The sequence below is a fragment of the Dermacentor albipictus genome, chromosome 7 (assembly GCF_038994185.2).
Source record: "Dermacentor albipictus isolate Rhodes 1998 colony chromosome 7, USDA_Dalb.pri_finalv2, whole genome shotgun sequence".
NCBI lineage: Eukaryota > Metazoa > Arthropoda > Arachnida > Ixodida > Ixodidae > Dermacentor > Dermacentor albipictus.
In genome coordinates, this window is record NC_091827.1 from 25,833,161 (window position 1) to 25,853,830 (window position 20,670).

At 45.4% G+C, this 20,670-nt stretch overlaps 1 protein-coding gene and 1 pseudogene across 2 annotated transcripts; one reads left to right on the top strand and one right to left on the bottom strand.

Moving 5' to 3' along the window:
• Positions 1-20,670, top strand: part of LOC139047753 (uncharacterized) — an 85,454-nt pseudogene that overhangs the window by 61,397 nt on the left and 3,387 nt on the right.
• On the bottom strand, positions 11,658-17,031 carry LOC139047756 (uncharacterized). 2 transcript variants are annotated; one of them, XM_070521778.1, is made up of 2 exons: positions 16,521-17,031; positions 11,658-14,633 (listed from the first exon to the last, which is right to left on the bottom strand). In XM_070521778.1, exons 1-2 carry the CDS (start codon positions 16,557-16,559, stop codon positions 14,307-14,309), a joined length of 366 nt encoding a protein of 121 aa, XP_070377879.1. In that variant the 5' UTR covers positions 16,560-17,031; the 3' UTR covers positions 11,658-14,306. The 2 variants fall into 2 exon arrangements, with proteins under 2 accessions (XP_070377879.1, XP_070377878.1); XM_070521777.1 differs by lacking the exon at positions 16,521-17,031 and adding an exon at positions 15,632-15,915.

Genomic DNA, 20,670 nt, shown 5'->3' on the forward strand with positions numbered 1-20,670 from the left:
CAATAAGAGCGCCAAACCACTTAATATATAAGCGGACATCACCCGAGAAGGCTATTTCAGGTGAAGGAGAGACAAGCATTGGCCTCACCTTTCCTGGAAAGAAGCTACACTCTTAAGCAAAGTTACACCCTTTGGCTTGCCCCTTCTGCAACACAACAATAATCGTTATCTGCCTTGATGCGTTTCCTTTCTTTAACGCTGCGAGCCCGGAACTTTCCAGTAACGAACGGCACGCGCGTAATCAGAAATGGCACTCCAAAAGGTGTAAACTGCTCTATGCTGATAACGCGCGTGCCGTTCGTTACTGGAAAGTACCCGGCTCGCAGCGTTAAAGAAAGGAAACGCATCAAGGCAGATAACGATTATTGTTGTGTGGCAGAAGGGGCAAGCCAAAGGGTGTAACTTTGCCTAAGAGTGTACGGGAGCTTCCACTCCAGAGTGAAGGTGTCTGACCGGAAGTGAAGCTGGTCGCCGCCAACTTGCTCGGGGCAAAAAGTCCGCGCGCCGTGGTTTCGTAGCAGAGCACGAAGCGTGCTGCCGCGCTGCTCTTCTAATGGTATATAATGGTATAGTAATAGTGATGGTATATAATAATATATAATATATAACCTCAGTAGGCCATGATTAAACTGTGCGTTGCTTTCGGCCCCCCGTACATATCGTCTTATAAGGCGCCCGGAATAACATTTCCCATGTAAGTACGCGTTTCTCTTTGTTCTCTTAAGGTGGCTTGTGTGGCGTGCGTTTTCTTCAATTGGGAACCATTCAGAAGATGCACGTTCATGATGTACTACATTACACGTGTCTCGATGTTAAATTTGCTCCTTAAATGCTCATATTGGCGCGTCGCTGCGTTTGATTGGGCTGGGATTTCACCGTTAGCTTGAGTGCATGCTCTCGATTTCTGCTCAAGTACGCGTGATGTCTGATTGTACTTACCGCAATGTGTCTGTCTGTAATATAGGACTTAATGGGGGTACTATGCACCCCCATTAGGCACCCCCAAAGTTCAAGTTTGGCCACCCGCAAATTTCAAGTTGGCTCATCCCCTTAACTTCAAGTTGGCCCACCCTTATCATAAGCTTCCCCGTGTATTTTCTATGGGGAAGCTTATAGTAGGGGTATAGCGAATAGCCATGTGTCCCTATAGGTATTCGCTCTGGTAATGTGTTTGTTGGTTTAAATTGTTTCTAATCGTTTACAAAACTACCAATCATCTACATTTACACTATCATAACGATTAACTGTCTTCGAGAATTACGCATTCCTGTGCAGGTACATGGCACTGTTGCATTACACATTCCGCGTGACGGCGCTGGGGTACTCGCCAAAGGATGCTTGCGTATTAAACTAAGCTAATAATTAGAACGATTTCACACTCACAAAAAATATATGTACTATCACATTTTACTGTAACTAAATTGCCTCATCGCAAGTAAGATAGTTATGTAATCTAAACAAATATTTTTTGTGAAATTTTTAGTCGGGGAAACGAAGGCGCACTCGAGCGCCGCGCGTATTTCGCCCTCTTTTGCCCCTGGCAATATGGCTGCAGGTGGCTTCACTCGCTCCCGTAGGCGGCCGCAGCCACTGCAGAAGTTTCAGTATATAACCTCCTTGCGAAAAACCTGCCGGCGCGCGCAAATCTCGGAGGCCACGGCAGATACAAATAGGTTCAAACCGCCCGAAGTTTGCAAAGAATTCTTCACATTAAAAAAAAATGCGTCATGGCAGCCATGACCGGTGTCCAAATCCTGGAGGTTAAAGGCATAAAGTTTCTCACAATAACACCTAGAGGGAAATCTGGCGCCACCATCTATGGGAGTTTCTTAAGGGGCACGGAGGAAGGAAACTAAGGAGAGGCCCTACCCCCTCCGCGCGCTAGGAGAAAAGTGTGGCGGAAATGACGTATAGGTTCTCATTTTTTTTTGCTGCTTTTTTATTTTTTTCGCTGCATGGCCACGTCTTTTGGGCCACAATGGCGGCGTTGTTCCGATTTTTTGAGCGCTCACACGTGTTGCTCTGGTAGGTTTCGTGCCGTGGCAAAGGCGCTGCGTGGGCGGGTTTGCGTTAGTCACCGTGTCTTGTTGCGCTGTGTTACCTGCACCGTGCTCTGCCGGGTGTTGCGCGAGCGCGCGCGCTCCGTGCGCGAAACCACGCGCAGCGCGGCGTGGTTTCGCGAAAGACGTAAACAAGAGAGGAGGGTGGCACAAAAGGCGGAGCATCGCCATGAGCAACGCCAACTTCCGGCTTCACTTTTGCTTCACAAAGAGTGACGTCAGGGCCTCTCCTTAGTTTCCTTCCTCCGTGTTAAGGGGGCACCGTGCCGTCATTGGAATGACGGTATATGTGTCTGCGAGCCTCGTGTTGGCTGGTGTTGTAAGAGGCTTCGTCTAAAACGTGGATATGGCTACATAAATAACGCGTTCTCAAAGTAAAATCTTCATGAAATGTTTCCATTCACGCATATTACATCTTTACTCACCTACAATGCATGACCAAGCGAAGAAAGGCAAGAACGGACGACCAACTGTTTCAAAGTGAGCGCGAACCTTGTCATCCGTCCTCCAACTTTTGCGGCCCACTGATACTTTTTACGTAACATATAGTCGTACACGAAATAACAAGTTCTCATAGTTAAACAAAACATGTTTTCGCGTAATAATTAAGCTAAAACAGCTTTTCACGTGCTGTTTTAGTAAAAAATGAATCATTGTGACAGACAGAACGGTACTTGCCAAGCGCGTCTTCAAGGTGTCCTGTCTCTCCGAGAACGATGCCAATCCGAAGTCACAATATACCGGCATTCTCATGCATACCACAGCGCAGCAGCGCCAGATTTCCCTCAAGGTAATGTAGTGAGAAACTTTATGGTTTAAGAAAAACTGCTGGAGTGGAGGGAGCGCCGTCAATTGAAGCCGCCGCATCGCCATCTTGCGGAGGGCAAAAGCCCGCCGGTCGCCGCAGCTTATGTATTTCGGGTCGTCGTATATTGCCGTGCGCGGTGCTGTGCGGATCCAAAAATATGCTAGCGCGCTCGAGTGTTTTTAGGACAGATGACGTACAAATCGTTGACAAGTTAGCGTTATCCTTCTCATCCTTGCCCTAGAATAAAGGAAAAATTTATATTTCAGGCTAAAAGGAAACGGCCACTACCAAACTTGGAGGTCTCTGGATCAAATTGTTGTATTAGAACTTGAAAATCTGTTAAAGATCTGGAAATCGCTGGAAAAATCGGCGAACAGCGCCGTGAAGCTCTTGGCAGGCCGCTTCTTGCCCCCCGCAGGATGGCTGCCGCTGGCTTCACCCGAGCCCATAAGCTACTAACTCTATTGGCGGCGAGGAGTTACGGAGTCGCCCTCTATCGGAAGCGCTTCGCTGGCGTAGTATGAGGGATCACGTGGCGCGCTCCTCATAGGTTTTGCTGTCAGCGCTCACTGAAAACACCACGCGCAAGCTTTCCCGGACATTTCTGCAAGTACTTTCGAAACGAGAGAAGTTTCTTACTGTCTAAATAATAATCTTGGGCGCACAATCGCACACAATCGCTTACAGTCGCTATGTCTTTACCGAATACGTACGGTGAACGCCACTGCGCGCGGTCGCCGCGATGGAGTCTGCCGAAACGGCTTCTTGCGTGAAAGGTAGGTAAACGCTGGGAGCAAACTATGTGAAATATGTTCTTACAGTGTTTGTATAACTAAATGGAGCGTAATAGAATGAAGCCTCAATGCAGCGATCGCGCAGATTCGCAGCGACCGGCTGCGCGTCTGCATGCTTGTCCGCGCACTGTTTCGCTTTCTCCGCGCGCGCGTTTTCGCACCGTGCCATGAGGTTTAGGCCGCAGAATATGAGCATTTGACAGTATACACGCAACCATTGTTTCCTGAGCGCTATCAGAGCTGTTCAAAAATCATTTCATTGTAGAGACTTCGACGCCTACGGGGGGACTGTGATGTGCCGTCGCGACGATTCAATCTTTTTTTTTTTTCTTCAAAATTCTTTGACCTTTCGATACTATTTATCGAGTTGCGTCGCACTGTATGTTTATCGGCGTTCTCAGCGTGCGATTTCCCTCTGCTTCTTTTTCGTAATCCAGTGCATTAATTCATAACACAAACATGACCATATGCCATGCTTTCTTTAAATGTGCTTCTTACCGCTGCCTTTCCACTCCACTGAACTTGCCAGTATCTATAGCATCGACAAGTTCATAGACCAAACCGTCGTGACATTAGTCGGGCAGCGGACTCGGGCATGCGTCTCAGTGCGCGTTTTCAGAACATCGCAGACCGGGCGCCGTAGCAGAAATCTTCCTCGCGTCTGTGCTTGCTGCATACCCGAGTTGTAGCCGATGACTGTTTGCCGGTTTCATGTTTCGCGAGCCAAGCTTCACGCAGCTTCTTGTCCAGCGGCTACGTGTGAATAAGGCTGACACCGGCCTCCGTTACGTGCGTCCGGCCCTGCGGCACCGAGCAGTAGCCTACCATGTCGCGCGCCTTCAAAGGCAGCCACTACCTATTGTAGTGCTTTCAAGCGTTGTAAAGGAGACACTCGAAGCGGGAAAATTTCGCCAATAAATGAAAACCGCAGCGTCCGAGGAAACTTAAACTCGATTACAGCTCGCTTCGGCGCGCCCGAAGCAGCCGACGCGGCCGCGATGTCCACGTGATCCCTCCTAGCACGTCACGCCGACGGTGGCGCCAGCTTTTCCAGTGGTGGAGCTCGAGGCCAATATGGGCTCGGGTGAAACTTCCACTCCAGCAGTTCTACTTCCACTCCAGCAATTTTTCTTTAACTTCCTTCATAGAGTTTCATATCAGTTATTATATACCTAGAGGGAAATCTGGCACTGCGATCATCCAACCATCAAGGGAATGATGGGAAGTACAGGCTTCGGATTGGCATTCTGTTGACTGGCGAACTAGTTTACAAGTACTTTTTTGGCAGTTTTGGTTTCCCTCCAAGCGCAATTGCTATAACCTGCAGTGAGACAGTGCAACGCAGGGCTCCCTACCTTTGTTATGTTTCTCGAAGTGGCAATAGCGCGCTGGGCCAGTGACTGGGACGATGTTTGTGTCGCGGTGTGGTGTCGAAGCGCTGACAAGAAAGCGACGGCATCGTAAACATTGAAAGAACATGTTTTGAGCGTTTGGACCTTGGTTTGTTAACTAGGTTGGTGCTGCAGCGTTACGTGCTTTATGAAACTTCAGAATAGGAAAAAGAAGGCACTATTGATAAAAGACATAGACAGTTGTACTTCTAGTGGCTTGATAATGAAAGTTTTTTGCGGGCTTCATTATGCATTGCTCGTTTATGTGCTCGTTGAAATGCGTGTTTTAGGACTTTGAGAACACAAACTTACTTGTGGCAGGAAAGGTTGCTGCTTCCTGGCTGTAGCCTAGTGTCGCAAAATGGGTAAGTGCAAAGCTACGCCGTAACGCTTCGGAAGCGGTACGTCAACATAAAATAAAATGAAGCATACTCGTAGGAGGCCTCAAGCATCCCTGTTAGCAGTGCAGCAGATGTGCTTAAAAGTACTTGAAGACGTTCAGCAATCGTGACAGGTGACGCAGCCTTTCGAAAGAGCGCGAGAGTTCGCAAGTGCCTGTCTTTTGCGAGAAAAGTCTCGCTTTCGCCGCGAGCAGGCGTCGTAGCAGACGAAACTTGTAGCATTCCGCTCAAGGGCGCAACACTTTCTCACAACATTTTTATTTCCATAAATACTTGTTTAGTATCTTTATATAAGTACATGCACGGCTGTTATTGCTGTTGCAAAAATAAATAAATAATTATTCTTTGGCGTTAAATTGGGAACAAAATCACCTAAGTCTGCATACCCTGATGTGTCCTGGTGATATACCATAGTAAACCATGCTTCCATCTCAAAGTCATACAAAATTTATGCAGCGTGTTGTACATTACATAGCATACTGCAGAAGTAAAATTACATTCCACGCGATAATATTTGAGTATAACTTTGTTTACTGTGCTGTAAGCAAATACCGCTAGTCTAAAGATCGAAGGCAATCCGAAGCTTGTACTTCCCATCATTCCCATGTAGGTTGAGGCAACGCTCATGACACGGAGGAAGGAAACTAAGGAGAGGCCCTGACGTCACTCTTTGTGAAGCAAAAGTGAAGCCGGAAGTTGGCGTTGCTCAAGGCGATGCTCCGCCTTTTGTGCCACCCTCCTCTCTTGTTTACATCTTTCGCGAAACCACGCCGCGCTGCGCGTGGTTTCGCGCGCGGAGCGCTCGCGCTCGCGCAACATCCGGCAGAGCACGGTGCAGGTAACACAGCGCAACAAGACACGGTGACTAACGCAAACCCGCCCATACAGCGCCTTTGCCACGGCACGAAACCTACCAGAGCAACACGTGTGAGCGCTCAAACAACGCCGCCATTGTGGCCCAAAAAGCGTGACCATACAGCAAAAAAAATAAAAAAGCAGCAAAAAAATGAGAACCTACCACGTCATTTCCGCCACATTTTTCTCCTAGCGCGCGGAGGGGGTAGGGCCTCTCCTTAGTTTCCTTCCTCCGTGGCTCATGAGAACCCCCGTAGACACTAGCGCCACATTTCCCTCTAGGGTATTTATTTAGAAACTCTATGAGCATCCTTGGTCCAAATCATAGAGTGTCTCAATATAGTGAGAAACTTTATGGAACTCTATGCCATCAACGGCCTGCGTAACAAATTAACAAATCTTGAAGGCTATGCTTTCGCTGGCTGCATGCGGCGAAAGCGATTGCGGAAGCCGAAAACGAAAACGTGCTATGAACATATGCTATGAACGTCTAGTCGGAATAATATACCAAACAATGAACGAATGTATATTGACGTCGCCATGGAAGACGTCGAAATGGTTTCTGCGAATATTGCGACGTCCCAAAGTCCCGTCCCGAACGCGGGCGCGCATCTTGCGGTTACGTTGTTGCGGGCTTGCGGCTTCGTAGCGCTCCGCAGACCGTGTAAATTGCGCAACATCAGGCAATCTCATGACGAAGCAGCCAGGTTCCAAAACCGACGATTGCTTGGCGTGCCGTCTTGTTGGCACTGGCGGACTTCTAGGCGCGTCGGCTTACGTGTGGTACCACAGCCGCCACTTGAAGGGGCTTGGCAAGTTCGCTGCCTACACGCTTTGCGGCGGTAAGCTACCCTCACACCGTCTGACGGAAACTGCAGTCCTGCAGCCCAATGCCAGTGATAGGAATATGCCGGAGCTCGTATGTTCGTATCGTTGAAACTTTGTGCTATGCAAACTCAAATACTACGTTCACTGAGCAAAGCAAATGCCAAATTTGCACTGGACGCACGATCGCACTGTCAGACTGCTAAGCTGCAGTTAAATTCCGATCGTAGGAATCTTGCATAGTTGCATAAGATGTTCGCATCATCAAAAGTTCGTACGATGTCAACGCGCATTTTATATTTACTCTAGAGGCCTATTAAGCAGTTACGTTGAGCATTTATGGGCCTTGTGTTTTTCATCATAAACCTGTAATTAACATTAAAGAATTACAGATCTTCCACGCAAATTGTTTTTCAATCATAAACGAAGTGCTGCGCTTGCAATAGCGGGTCGAGACTGCGGTGTCTCTCTTGGCTGGTGCTTCGTATCAATTTGATTCATCCTAAATTCATACACAAGCGACGTAGTAATAAAAATCTCACGAAACTGTTACGCACAGCCCTTTTTGGCTTGTCGCTCTTGTCGTAGGTTGCATTACTACTACGGTAACGTGTAGTCCTCAGCTATGCAAGGACACACAGCTTCTGCTGCAATAGTGGTGCTTTAGCTTCTGCTTTGGCAGTGTTTTATTATCACAATTTTTTTTTCAAAGCTGGCTTTAAACAGTATGTACGCCATGTAGTTATATGTGTCCTAATTCACAGTACATTTGCAATGTTCACAACAACATGGATATGGATGTTCACATAAGTTAAGATTGCTTTTGGGTCTCGTTACTGCAGAACTTGATTCCTGTGCCTTGAAGTTGGCCACTGGCGTTATTTTTGGATCGCTTCTATTGTCACAATAATGTTTACAATAAGGAGCATAGAAACCAACTTTGCGGTAGTCGTGATATTAGCTCAAAAGAAACTTGCTTTCGTTATAATCCTTTATCATTACTGTATAATGCTACAACAGTCACGAGTGTTGAAGAATGTATAGCCGATCTCTATATGGCTGCCTAAAGAAGCTATGGCGGTTATGTGACGGCTGTAGTTGTGCTGAGAACTGAAAGAAGTCACGGCAACTATCACTATTAGACTAGCAGTTTTGAACACACAGTTGTCGAAGCTAGTTTCGCCTAGAGATGAAGGAAGTCTTCACAACTAGACTGTTGTTAAAATAGTGATTTTGTGCTCACAGTTGTTGAAGCTAGATTCGCTGAGAGCTGAAGGAAGTCACAGCAACTACCACTGCTAAAGTAGTTGTTTTGAGTACACAGTTGTTGACTCATGTGTCACCACGTTTGTTCATTTAACTCTATCCAAGTGAAGCTTGCATGCTGTTTTCAACTCTCATGATCTTCCTGGCCATATTGTCAATGTTGTTATGATAACGTAGAATAAGGCACTGTCAAAAGCGTGACATTAATATGTTAACCGTTTATTGAGCTAACCTGTGCCTAGAAAAGCAGGCAACACTCGAGCACAACGAAGGCAGCAAGCGCACTCATTGATCAATGAAAATCTTATCTGCGGATCAGAAGTGTCGGCAATTTATACATGGCCCAGTGAACCTGCATCAGCATTGGCGTCGCATGCAGAATTTGATGACACGAGGGTCGGTGACAACATAGGCAACAGATAGAACCATCGATAACATTCAGGAAATGTCCGATACAGAAAGGCACGTCTTGCGCTGAGGGATAACCTTAAGCATTTGTTAGCCGATGAAATGCGGTTACCAGATAACGATAACCAAGTATGCGTGTCAATATAGACTCACTGTCATACTTAACTTGAACAAGCCTTGACCACCTTCTTGCTTCTGCTGTGGAGAGTGCCTGAAAGGTTTACCATGTGCAGAGCAATAAGTCTGTTTTAAAGAAATGGTTATTTGTGTCACGTGGAAAAATTATTTGCTTGTCTTCAGGCATAAGGCATGTTACTTTGTTGTCTGACTATTACAGTAGTTAGCGCATAGAAGTGTGGTGCAAGAGATTAAGAGGATTTCTTTGCTGACAGGACTCTGCTACCTCGGATGTGCAAGATTCATTTCTCTCCCACCATTCCTGCCCAAGTAAGGAATAGATAAGCGGTACGTGGTCTGCTCTAAGTCAATCAAGATTAATATTGTAGTACTTACTTTTCTGTATACAGTTAAACTTTGTAATAACTAAGTTGCATTTGATATGAAAATACCTTCATTTTACCCAATATTAATTATAAGCATATAATCATTACATGCTCATATCGGTGAGACACAGATTTATTTCATTACATCTAATGCTCAACTGTATATGCGTATAGAAACGAATTACTGTCATATTATCGGATAAAATCATGTGCACAAAATGTTATATTTTTGTATGCACAATAATTCTCTTATATGTACACACCCTTAAAGGGCCCCTAAAAATGTATTTAATATAGTAAGAAGATGCTGCCGATCTGTTGCAGAAGCTACTGTGAACATGTTAGCCAAATATTACTGCACCACGTGCAGCAGGGAGGGAATTCACACTCTCATTTCAAAAACAGAAAAAAAAAAATTGCTTGCTCTCGCTTCCACAATGCCACCACACAGTGTCACCGTAAGCAGGTGGCCCACAAACCCTATTGGCTGATTTCGTGATCTCGAGAGCATTCCGAGTCACGCATGATTGCTCATTTTGAGTTAACTAAATTAATGTCTGCCATCTCAAAAAGACAGAAATGGCACTTCGTCTTAACACTGCGCGTGGCCTCCAAGATGGCAGCAGCATCCTGTGTAGTTTAGTCGACTGCAGCCAACACGGGGTGCTGTGACCAGCCCTATTGCTGCCGGGACACTCAACTTTTGGCCGGGGCTTTCTTTGCCCTTTTGGCTTCTGTGCTGTCTAACTTCCAGCATGCTGGCAGAGACGAAAGGAGGGAGAAAGCCAGTTATTGGTGCAGTAACTCTACTTATAGTTGAAGGATTCGAAAAATATTCAGTGCCATGTAATTCGCGAGACATCTTTTAGTAGTGAGCTCATTCTATGATTAGTGATGCTATGATTCTATGATTTAAGGTGTGCAAAAGTGTGCGCTTGTACTGTTGTGCCTTGAATATGGTAACAACTTCTATGCATTGGTTACGTGCTAATAAAGAGGCCTGTAATATCATTTTTGTCACCTGCGTAAAACGATGCCGAAAACCACAGCGTTCACTGCTGCAGCAAGTAATTTTATGCCTGAAAACTGGGAATTGGGCAATGTGATAGCATTTTGTTCTAGGGGGGACAATTTTTTCCAATTGAAAATTTACAATACAGAACTAAATGGGATGAATCTACCTAAAGAAAAGGTGAGAGTGCATTTAGATGGCACTTCCAAGCCTTGAATGACAGCTTCCTGACGTCTCATGAAAACAGTTATCACTGCATTGTGCCAACAATGAGCTATTATAGACTTGTAGGATAACAAAGCAAGCCAAGGGCTTGCACAATTAGCAGTAGAACAGACAATGGCAGCTGTAAGGCCGACATAGAAAAGACAGCTGTATGAAATTGAAACTCACGTCAGTAGATTACATTACAGTTGAGATTAGCACTAGTGGAGTAAGGCACGTGTCACGATGTGTACAGCAGATATAATTGGTGGCTTATTCTATGGCTTAACTAAATGGTTGCCAAGGGAAGAGAAATGCAGTAAAGAGTAGCAGAGGATTAGATTGAGAGATAAGGAGTACTGCAGGCAAGAGATTGCCTTGGTTGACCCTTGGCAGGGATAATTCGAGATATCTCGAACAGACCTCTGCCCTGTAGTTTAGTTGAAAATAGGCTGATGACGTTACTAGTATCCTAAAGTTAAAATCACCGCTGCATTCACACTGGTGCCTGCTTTTACGGTCATGATTCCTGCGCTAATGGCACATGCATACTTACGAGGGTTTGGGGTTCAGTGACCTTGTAGATCTCAAGAGGTTGAGAATGTCTTGCGAAATGTTGCAACGCTAGCCTCCCCACCCCAGCATGCTCAAGCAAGACACAAATCAAGTTCACAACCTTTACTGCACTTTAATCCTTCATCCTGTCTTCCACCACGCAGGGTAGCACTGCGCACGTCTGCCCGGTTAACCTCCCTGCCTTTCCTTGTTTCTCTCTTTCACAGAGAGATAAAAAAAGAGAAAGGCATAGGTATTGTTTCTTTTTACCAGTTTGCGTTACAGTGCCTAGTGTATATTTTCCGGTTGTTTAAAATAAATTATCATGGCAGAAAAACCAACTGTATCACAATATAGAAGTGTGATAAGCAAGTGTCACATAATTATATTCTATGGTCACTTTGTGTTCCTTGTGGAATGTCTGCAAAATGTCTAAGGGTAGATAGCATGCAGAAATGCAGATTGGGTAGGTGGTGTAACTGCAAGATATGGTTTGATATATTAAACTGAATTGTGCGCTGTAATTCCAGCAGAAACTTGCTATTTTTCACTGCTGCATATTGAGTCATCAACAGTTGAAGAGGTGTCAGGAGCTACTTTATTTATTTGTATATATAAAAACTCGCATTTCACAAACTGATCAAAACAGTTTATGCAATTCGCTCAAACACATACACAGCACATTCTGAAATTAAAACTTGCATATTATATCATGGAACAGGTAAAATTTATTATTCAAAAATTCATCGCATCCCGTCCAGTTTCATTTTTATCTACAAGTCACAATTCTCAATTATGAGCACATTCAGCCAGTGCTCCGTTGTCCCTACAATATAGATAGCTGAAGCTTGATCTATGAGGAAGCTGAAGCTAGGGCCCAACTCTGATACTTGAAGACAGTAAAAACAATGATTTACAGGTATTCAGGGTCTCCCATTGTTTAAACAAATGGATCATACTTTGAAAATAAGATCTTTTTATATTGAAGATATCACAACGGTAAACGATCACGGATTGCAAAAAGTTCAAAATGTGCTCCCTTTGTTCTTTGCCACAGGTTCCATTATATAAGGTAATTTAAGATAGTCAAAATTAGTCATTGTTTCTCACAGCAGAAGCAGTTAAGCCAATAACATGGTGCAAACAAAACAATGCAAAATGGGACAAAATTTCTGTGATGCTCCTGGCGCAATGGACAATTTTAGCTGGCATGTAAACGCTGTAAGGAAATACCGAGACGGAGCTGTAAATTGAAGCACCAGTTGCGATATCTTGTGATTAAGTATTCAACCACATTTCATCGGCCTTTTTATTGCATTCTGAAGATGCATACTTTTCTGTGCTGGCGCAAAGGTATTTGCAGTTATGCTAATTCTCTAATACTACACTTTTTATTTCAAGAAGCACCATACAAGAACAAAGCGTTCTGGCCCATTTTGGACCAGTATGATGCACCGATTCTATTCTAATTCTTTTACTTCTTGAGCTTCGTCAGTGATCCAAGTAGTGCACTGCCTATGTTATCACCAAAATTGGCCAGTCATGAGCACTGGAAAATAAGAATTGAATAAAGTCGACTGGAACAGATTCTTACAATATACAAGCCCTGGTTTCAACACACCACCACCAGATGTCAGCACCAATGCTTTGTATTTTCGTCCTGAGATCCTGCTAAAACATGCAATGTATACAACTGATTAAAACTAATATTTCTGAGACATTCAGAAATGAAAATAAAAACATTGAAGGCCACTTAGGTATTCCTACATAAATGAATGCAAAAGCATTGCGACATATCTCCGATCACCCCACGGCCTTGTTGGTGTAATTGTGTGGACATCTAAAAGGGGCCGGGCACAGATACTGAACAAGATCAAAGGGTCGTTTATCGCAGTGAATGACTGAACTTACCGAAATCAGTGCACCATCTGGCTGCGCCGCGATGCTACAGGTGCTGTATATAGACCGGCCACACAGTTGCCGCAGCTTACGCAACCGTAATCTTTACTGGTGAATGCTATGCGCGACGGCGAGCTTTCTAGTTCTCTTTTTCTTTGCCCCGCCTGGCCGGCTGTGCGGTGCATGCGTAGAGGTGAGCTCCATCTGGTGGTGCTTCAAGGAACTCAGTGGCCCATGCGCCCCCTCTGATTGGCTGTCACCATGTCACTTCTTGCAGCACCTCTGGCCACACCACCGAATTTTCCACTTCGCATTTAAAATCTTTGCAAGTTCACGGCCAAATGGCAGTTCTGTTGCAAAAGCTGCCTGATACAGACTCCATACAGGGGTCCCAAAATGTACATTATAGTCCACTGTTAAAGGCAACACTTAACTAAAAAGAAGCAGTATGTATAATCAATCAAATGTGCATTTTTTACACGAAATATTATTCCATGCACTTGTGTGGGATATCAAAGTGATAACTGACGGCAGCATATTAGCTGTGCATTCCCGTTAGCAGTGGACCTTACTGTTAATTCCAACTGCAAGAAAGCATATATAACACTAGGGCCATTAAAAGACAAATGCCTGAGAGCAGGTGCACCCGTATTATATACAAAAGTTGCAATATGCACATCTCTGTGCTGCTACCATATTGCAGCTACCACTTCCATGCTGCACAGTGAAAGTTTCACAATGCTTAATCTTTTTCCAGTCATTGGTACATGTACACAAAACAAAGCAGAAACTCAACTAAGTAGTACTTTGGGAGACTTAAACTGCGCTGGAACGAAACACCAAAGTGGAAGAAGACATGACAAACGCAGACTAGCAACTGGTTTACTGAAACCACAAGTTTCAATAAACCAGTTGTTAACCTGCATTCGTCCCGTCTTCTACTTCGGTATCTTGTCCATAATGCAGCTTAATGTGGTTTCAATAAACCAGTTGGTAGTCTTTGTCCCGTCTTCTTCCACTTCAGTGTCTTGTCCCTAGCGCAGTTTAAGTTCCCAATAGTATGTCTTACCAACTAGCCTCCCAACACACTCTCCTCAGCTAAGCAGAACACAACATGTGCGACCTTATCCATTGGTTACCCTGCACAACACACTGCTCATGGCTTTGGCAGTGAAACTTAAAACAACCTTTGGCATAAAAGTGACAGTTGGCTTTGCAGCTAATCACCAATAGTTCACTGGACAGACAGCATCGTAGTTCCATTATGATTTCACTTCAGCTAAAGATCTAATGTGCAACACAGACATTTACAATGACACTGCACTTTAGAGCTTGAACACGTTGAGGCAGATGCCAAACACGACTGCCCAGATGAAGAAAGCGCCGAGGATTATGCCAAATATCACAGTCTTCTCCACGGACCAAGACTCCATTTGCACTTTTACGGCATTCCTCCCTGCTCCCAAGCACTCGCGGCACTTCGGTCCGTCGGCAACGCAGTTGCAAGGCTTTGGGTCCCACACGATGCTGTCATTGTCCCGTGCGAGGCCTGCTGCCAGTTCGATATCCTCAATTTCTCTCTGGTCACCGCCTGCCCGTACGTCTGGGGCTTGTTCCGATACACCCGCTGTTGGATTGTCGGCCACTTCCATCTGCAGCGAACACGTCATGTTATCTTCGCTAGAAAGTCAAATCAAACTGTAGGGTTTCGAATCTCAAAGCAAATACACAGCAGCCTGTTCGTTTGGGTTGATTGCTACATCCTGTCACTCGGCAGGTTCTTTTAATAGTGCAACACAAGACGAAGGAATGAGGAACAGAACAAAGTGCTCTGTCCCTGTGCCTCTTTGTCCCGCATTGTACTGTTAAAAAAAATCTGCTATGTGATGAGCGCAGATGCTTTGAGTGACGTTGTAGCGGAGGGCTGGCTCTGAAATAAACTACCAGGGGTTATTTCACATGTACCTAACTCTTAAGTACACAAGACATTTTTGCATTTCACCCTCATTGCGATGTGGTAGGTGGGAGTCAAACCTGTAACCTTGCACTCGGCATCGGAACACCATAGCCACTGAGACTAACACTCGATAAATGACAAAAGTAGGAAAGGTTTGCAAGGAGAACTATAGAAAGGATGAATAGCATACGGTATCTCTAATATTTTTTTGGTTTCTCGTTTCTGTCTCTGATAAGAGAACAAAAGGAGCTTATCCTAATGTAAAGTGATACTTCCGGTCTATGCTAACGAGTTTTCTTTATCGCAGGTTCACATACCTGCTAGTGCTTTGTGAAGTTTTCAGTGAGCCACGTGTGCCTCATTGCCGAGCGAAGTTTGCAAGCGCATCAAAATGTGCAAGATGCCGCCGTGGCACTTATCACGAACAGTGGTTAACAACAGAGCTGAGGGGTGCGTCCTGAAGGCCAAGCTGTTTACCAGCCCGTTTTACTTTACTTTCACTGCGACTCGGATCACCCACAGCTGAGTCTCAGTGCCCTACAATACATCCCCTGACCCACGTGCGCATTTGGCTAGCTTTGGCAAATAGTGCAAAACCGCAACAAATGTGTCACTTTGTCGAGTGTTCCCGGCTCCGAATATCGAGTGCGACGTTCCAACGGATTTCCGGCGTGGTAAAAACCACAAACTCACCGACCCGTACGTCGTAGACGTCGCGCCGAAGTGCGTCCCACGACCATTGTTACTGCCGTTGTTCTTTTTCTCGCAACACTTGCTCGATTCGCCCATAGTTGCGCCGTGGACGCCCGAGTACAGACTCCCACCGCCTCTGCGTTTATCTCTTGCTTTTCTTTCGCGTTCCCGACGTTTTTATCGGAGAACGAGGAAACGGGGGCCGTGTCTCGCGGGCGAGAGCGTCTCGTAATCGCGTTGTACCAAACCTCCGGGATATCGCATATGCATATACGCGACGCAGATCGCCCGACCGCTGGTACGTAGTACAACGAGTCCGCGGGTGCTCCGGCCCACCAATTGCAGTGTTTAGAACAAAGGCGCACAGCTGTTCGCGCTTTGTCACATGCAGACTGTCAGCGCGGCCCCGGTACGAAACAGGCGAGTCTGCCGCGCACACGGCTATATATGTGTATATATATATATATATATTTGGTTATGCCGGCGCTTGGCGATGTGCGTACAAAAGAAGTTGGAAGCATGGAAGGCGCGTATCGTCTGTCCACTCTGCTGACAGGTTGACAGGGGAACAAACAAAGTCGGCCCCAAAAAGAGCTCGGACGAGAGATTTGTAGGGAGCTACGTACTCGAGGCACGGTTTGGAAGAGATGTTTCTCATGCACTTGCGCGCCGGTCCCGCGGTGAGACCGTCGAAACGGCTGCGTTTTGCAGAATCGTTAACCAAACTTGCGAAGAGTATACGTTTATTTTGCCACCGTAGCAGAGGCGCACTTCTTTTTCTTTTTCTTTTTGCGCCGGCTACGCAGTACAACGCACGTGCTCATTCCGTTCCCTTTCACCCGCGGACGAGATATCTGTGCATCTCGTTTGCATGCGCTTCGGCACTCACGTAGATGGTCGTCGACCGGCCGAATATGTTCTTCCACATCTTCACGAGATTCGCTGGCGATGTTCACCGTATGGTCGCCGCTGCTGGCGTGAAGGTCGTCTGTTGTAAATCCCGAGAGCCGGCGTCGTCCCTTTCATTGACCTCGTAAACAAGCTACCGCGCGGTGTGGAACGGACATCGGCCGGAAGGAAAGGGCCGAGGAAAAGGACCCGCACAAGCGGCCACAGAGGAGGGAGCAAGCAAATCGATGCATATCACAGTGGCCAGCCGGTGCAATAAAAAAACCCGGCTTGCTCCCTCGCTTTCTCCGGACGCCGGCGAGTGGATCACACAACGGCTCCCCCGAGTTCTTCGAACGCGAACGTGGCGCTACTCCGCTAGCGCTGTGATTAGCCGGCGGTCGTGATTTCAAAAAACAAGCCGTGACGCCGGCTAGCGACGAACAGTTGGCCTTTGACGGCGAGGGCTGCTCAAGGAACAGCAGCTGCTGTTCTCGCTTCTTACCTTGAAGGTGTTCTCCTCCGTTTCGGATCACAAAAGCACTTCCGTAAGGGGGGGTCATTGGACGACGCGCGATCATTCAAGCTTCGCGAGCGCTTTTTTCGAACGTGTAACGTGTTGCAACGTCTCGCGTTCATTGATTCATTCGTTCATTCATTCAGGAGAGGCGGCTGTTCTTCGGCGGAACCATGAAGCTGAAGGAGTTTGAGTACGGAGAGGAGGATCTCGTGTACGACGTGGCGCCGAGCCGTGAGCCAAAGCCGACCCGGTTCGATGAGCTGTTGCAGTCCAAATGGAACGAGGCCATGGACAACGGCCACTTCTGGTACAAGCTGGAAAAACTGGAGACGCGAATACTGCCCGGGAAATACGGATTCGTGGCGCAGGTAAACTGTTAATCCTAGCAGGAACGTAATACTGCCGTTGAGTAAGTTATGTTAATTAGTACGTTAATTACTTCATGTCATTTGTCCTGATTCTTGTAAGCTATCTCTGCCGATGCTTGCACAATTAGAATAGGCGATGAAAATTAGTGTGAGTATCAAAATATGATAGGTCAAATGGTGTACCCATTAGACTATTACTGTTCACTGCATGTAGCACAACAAAATCAATTGATTTGGGGGTTTTACATGCCAAAACCACCATATGATCATGAGACACGCTGTAGTGGAGTACTCCAGATTAGTTATAACCATCTGTTGTTTTTTTTTTTTTGTTTGTTAACATGCACCCGATGCACGCTGCACTAGCATTTTTGCATTTTTTGCCCCCACCAAAACGCAGTCGTCGTGGCCAGGATTGAACCGACAGCCTCGACCTCAGCAGTGCAGTACGACAACCACCGAGCCATCATTGCAGTTCACTAGAACTATTATTTTTCAGCCCTAATGAGGCTCCAAATTGGATTAGAGTGCCTGTAAACTTGTATATTGTAATCTATGCGTGTCATTCATGAGAGTTTGTCAGTCACTGTCTACATAAAAATACAGCAAAACTCGAAATGAGAAAGCAGCAATTACAGCTTGAAGAGCGGACCTTACAGTAGCGCTAGAAACTCGAAGTTGACAGAGCACGCCTGGTTGAAGAGATTCGCAAGCTATAGCGATACGTAAACTTCACTGAGAAAAATGTTTGACTCGTGTGCTGCAAAAGAAAATCTACAAGCACATTAACAGGCTAGCTACTCAAGTGTTTGCAAGCACTATGGATTGGCATTCCATATTTTAAGTTTCTTTAACGGGCTGACATATCACACTTGCCCAGAATGTTGTGTGTCCAGTAGACTCTGAAAAGTCACTGTGTTGCAGTGATAGTAACAGTAAAGCAGTTGAGAAAGAGTTATGACCTCTACGCATTTCTTCATAGGCTGCATGTGTGCGTGTAGTTTCAGGCAAATCTGTGCAGGAAAGCCATGAGTAGAGTGAGCTGCATCGCTGTGTGTTCACAAAATCTTTTCACTTGCCCAACAGCTCAACACAAAGAGAGCCCAGGAAAGGAGGAAGCCTCAACATGTCAGTTCCATTTGCATGCCATTTGACGGCAGCATCTTCAACTTCACAAAGCTCAAAGAGGGAGAGGTAAGTTGCGATGCCTGTCGACTTGTGACAGATCCAGGTGGTTCGGCAAAATAAACAAAACTCACTCAGACTCCCTCGCAAAATGTAGCTTTGGCATAGGGCTCACTCAGACTTACCCACATTCAACTCAGCCGGGATTACACAGACTCAAACTAGCCATAAATCTAACCTTGCTGAACTTGCATTAGACTCTAGACTCAACAATGTCAGACTTGGACAAGCTCACTGAAGGCACGTTCAACTGATTGATTCCAGGCAATTCTGCAAAGCTTCAATAAGTACATTCCTGTAGTGTTAACAGAACCAGAATAATGTTACTAAAGTACTTTGCCTGTTTAATAAGGCTTCAGTGTTGCTTGACACGACCATGAGAGCACTTTGACAACACTCTCGAAGGACAGTCGAATGTGCCATCAGAATCACAAGCTTGGATAGTCATACTTGTCACTCAAATTCATGGAACCACCATTTAAGTCGTTAGGTGATCGTGGGTAGGTGCAGCCTACTCTCGTGAACTGAAAGACAATTGGAACTATGTGTGATTCAGACTTCAACTCGCTTGGATTCGCATTCATGCTTGCATTGACTTGCACTCATGCTTGCATTGACTCACTCAGACTTACGGCTGGCACCGAGATGACTCGCAAGTCTATCTGCATACCATATTTGCATGTAACATGACCGCAAATATAATACGATGGGGGAGCTTTGGTCTCACAGAAAGAAATATATATTACATTTATAATGAAAAGTGATGCCACAAACAGGAAACAGTGCGTAAACAGAGATGGTTGCTGGGCTTCATTAATCATTACTGCAAACTGCAAAATAAAGTGAAAAGACAAGTGCCGATGTCTTTGTCAGTGTCGGCAAGTAAGGCGTCGTCCTACGTTACACAAAGCAAGATTGAGATTAATATGTCATAACTACACTTATGACAGCGCAAAATATACAGTAGCAACTTCCCACTCACTGCTCTTGCATGAGGTGAAACAACAGCAGGCATGTAAAAATGAAATATATATATTTTTTTAATTCTGTTATATTCATTTCACACAACAAACATAACTCGAGGCACATTCTGGGGCCACTGAGGCTGAGAATTTCGAAAAAATAGCTTGCGTTATATTCGTAAAACAGCGGTATGTAGATCATAAAGAACTTGGATAACATTTTAGCGCTAGCAGACAAGGACAAACGGGAGATACAGACACTACAATCCGCTAACAGTTCATTCTCAGGAAAATTCATACATTGATACATCATGTGCAACCGTGCCACTTATGGACAAAGCATTGTACCGCTCCTTTTGAAAACGACGTCCCTTTATCAAGCGGGTCGACAGACGCTGTGCTAACACCTTTCACTATTCCACCCCATAGCTTGTGCCTCTATAATTTCATGCATGTCCTTATCTTTGTCTAGAAAGAATTACACAATCATTTAACAAAGTTGCACAGCTGCACTCTTGAATATGAGCAGACAGCTAGACGACCGTCACAATAATTCCTTGCATTTAATGTATGTTCCCTTAAGCAATCAACGAACTGTTTTTTTTTTTTTTTCCTTCTGCCAGATGCTGTTTTCTCTGAAGAATGTTAACAAAGAACAAGACAGTGCAAAAGAAGTAAGCAGTGGAATCGGCTGTTTTAATTAGGTACAATAGCCTATGCCTCCTGCATTGTTTCTCGTTATCTATAGGCCTTGTCTTGCAGGTGGGGCACTGGGTGGTGATCAATGTCAGCCCGGTTGAGTACTGCAATTCTCTGCTAGTTCCCAGCCTGTACAACTGTCTGCCACAGGTTTGTGATACTGCTTGTGGTGTGCTTCAAGACATAACCCCTCGAATTTATCTAAATACTTCATTTCGTAAATTGTTCTGTTTCTTGACTTGCATGTTAAGAGGAAGCTTTAGCTCGGGCCCAACTCCGACGCGGCCTATTCAAATGCACGTAAAACGCAAAAACGTTTTTCTGATATAACCCCTGGGCCGATTTTAATGAAATTGGTTGCATTTAAAAGAGCAAGTTAAATTCTAGTGACTGGTGGAGGCGGAATTTCGATTTAGG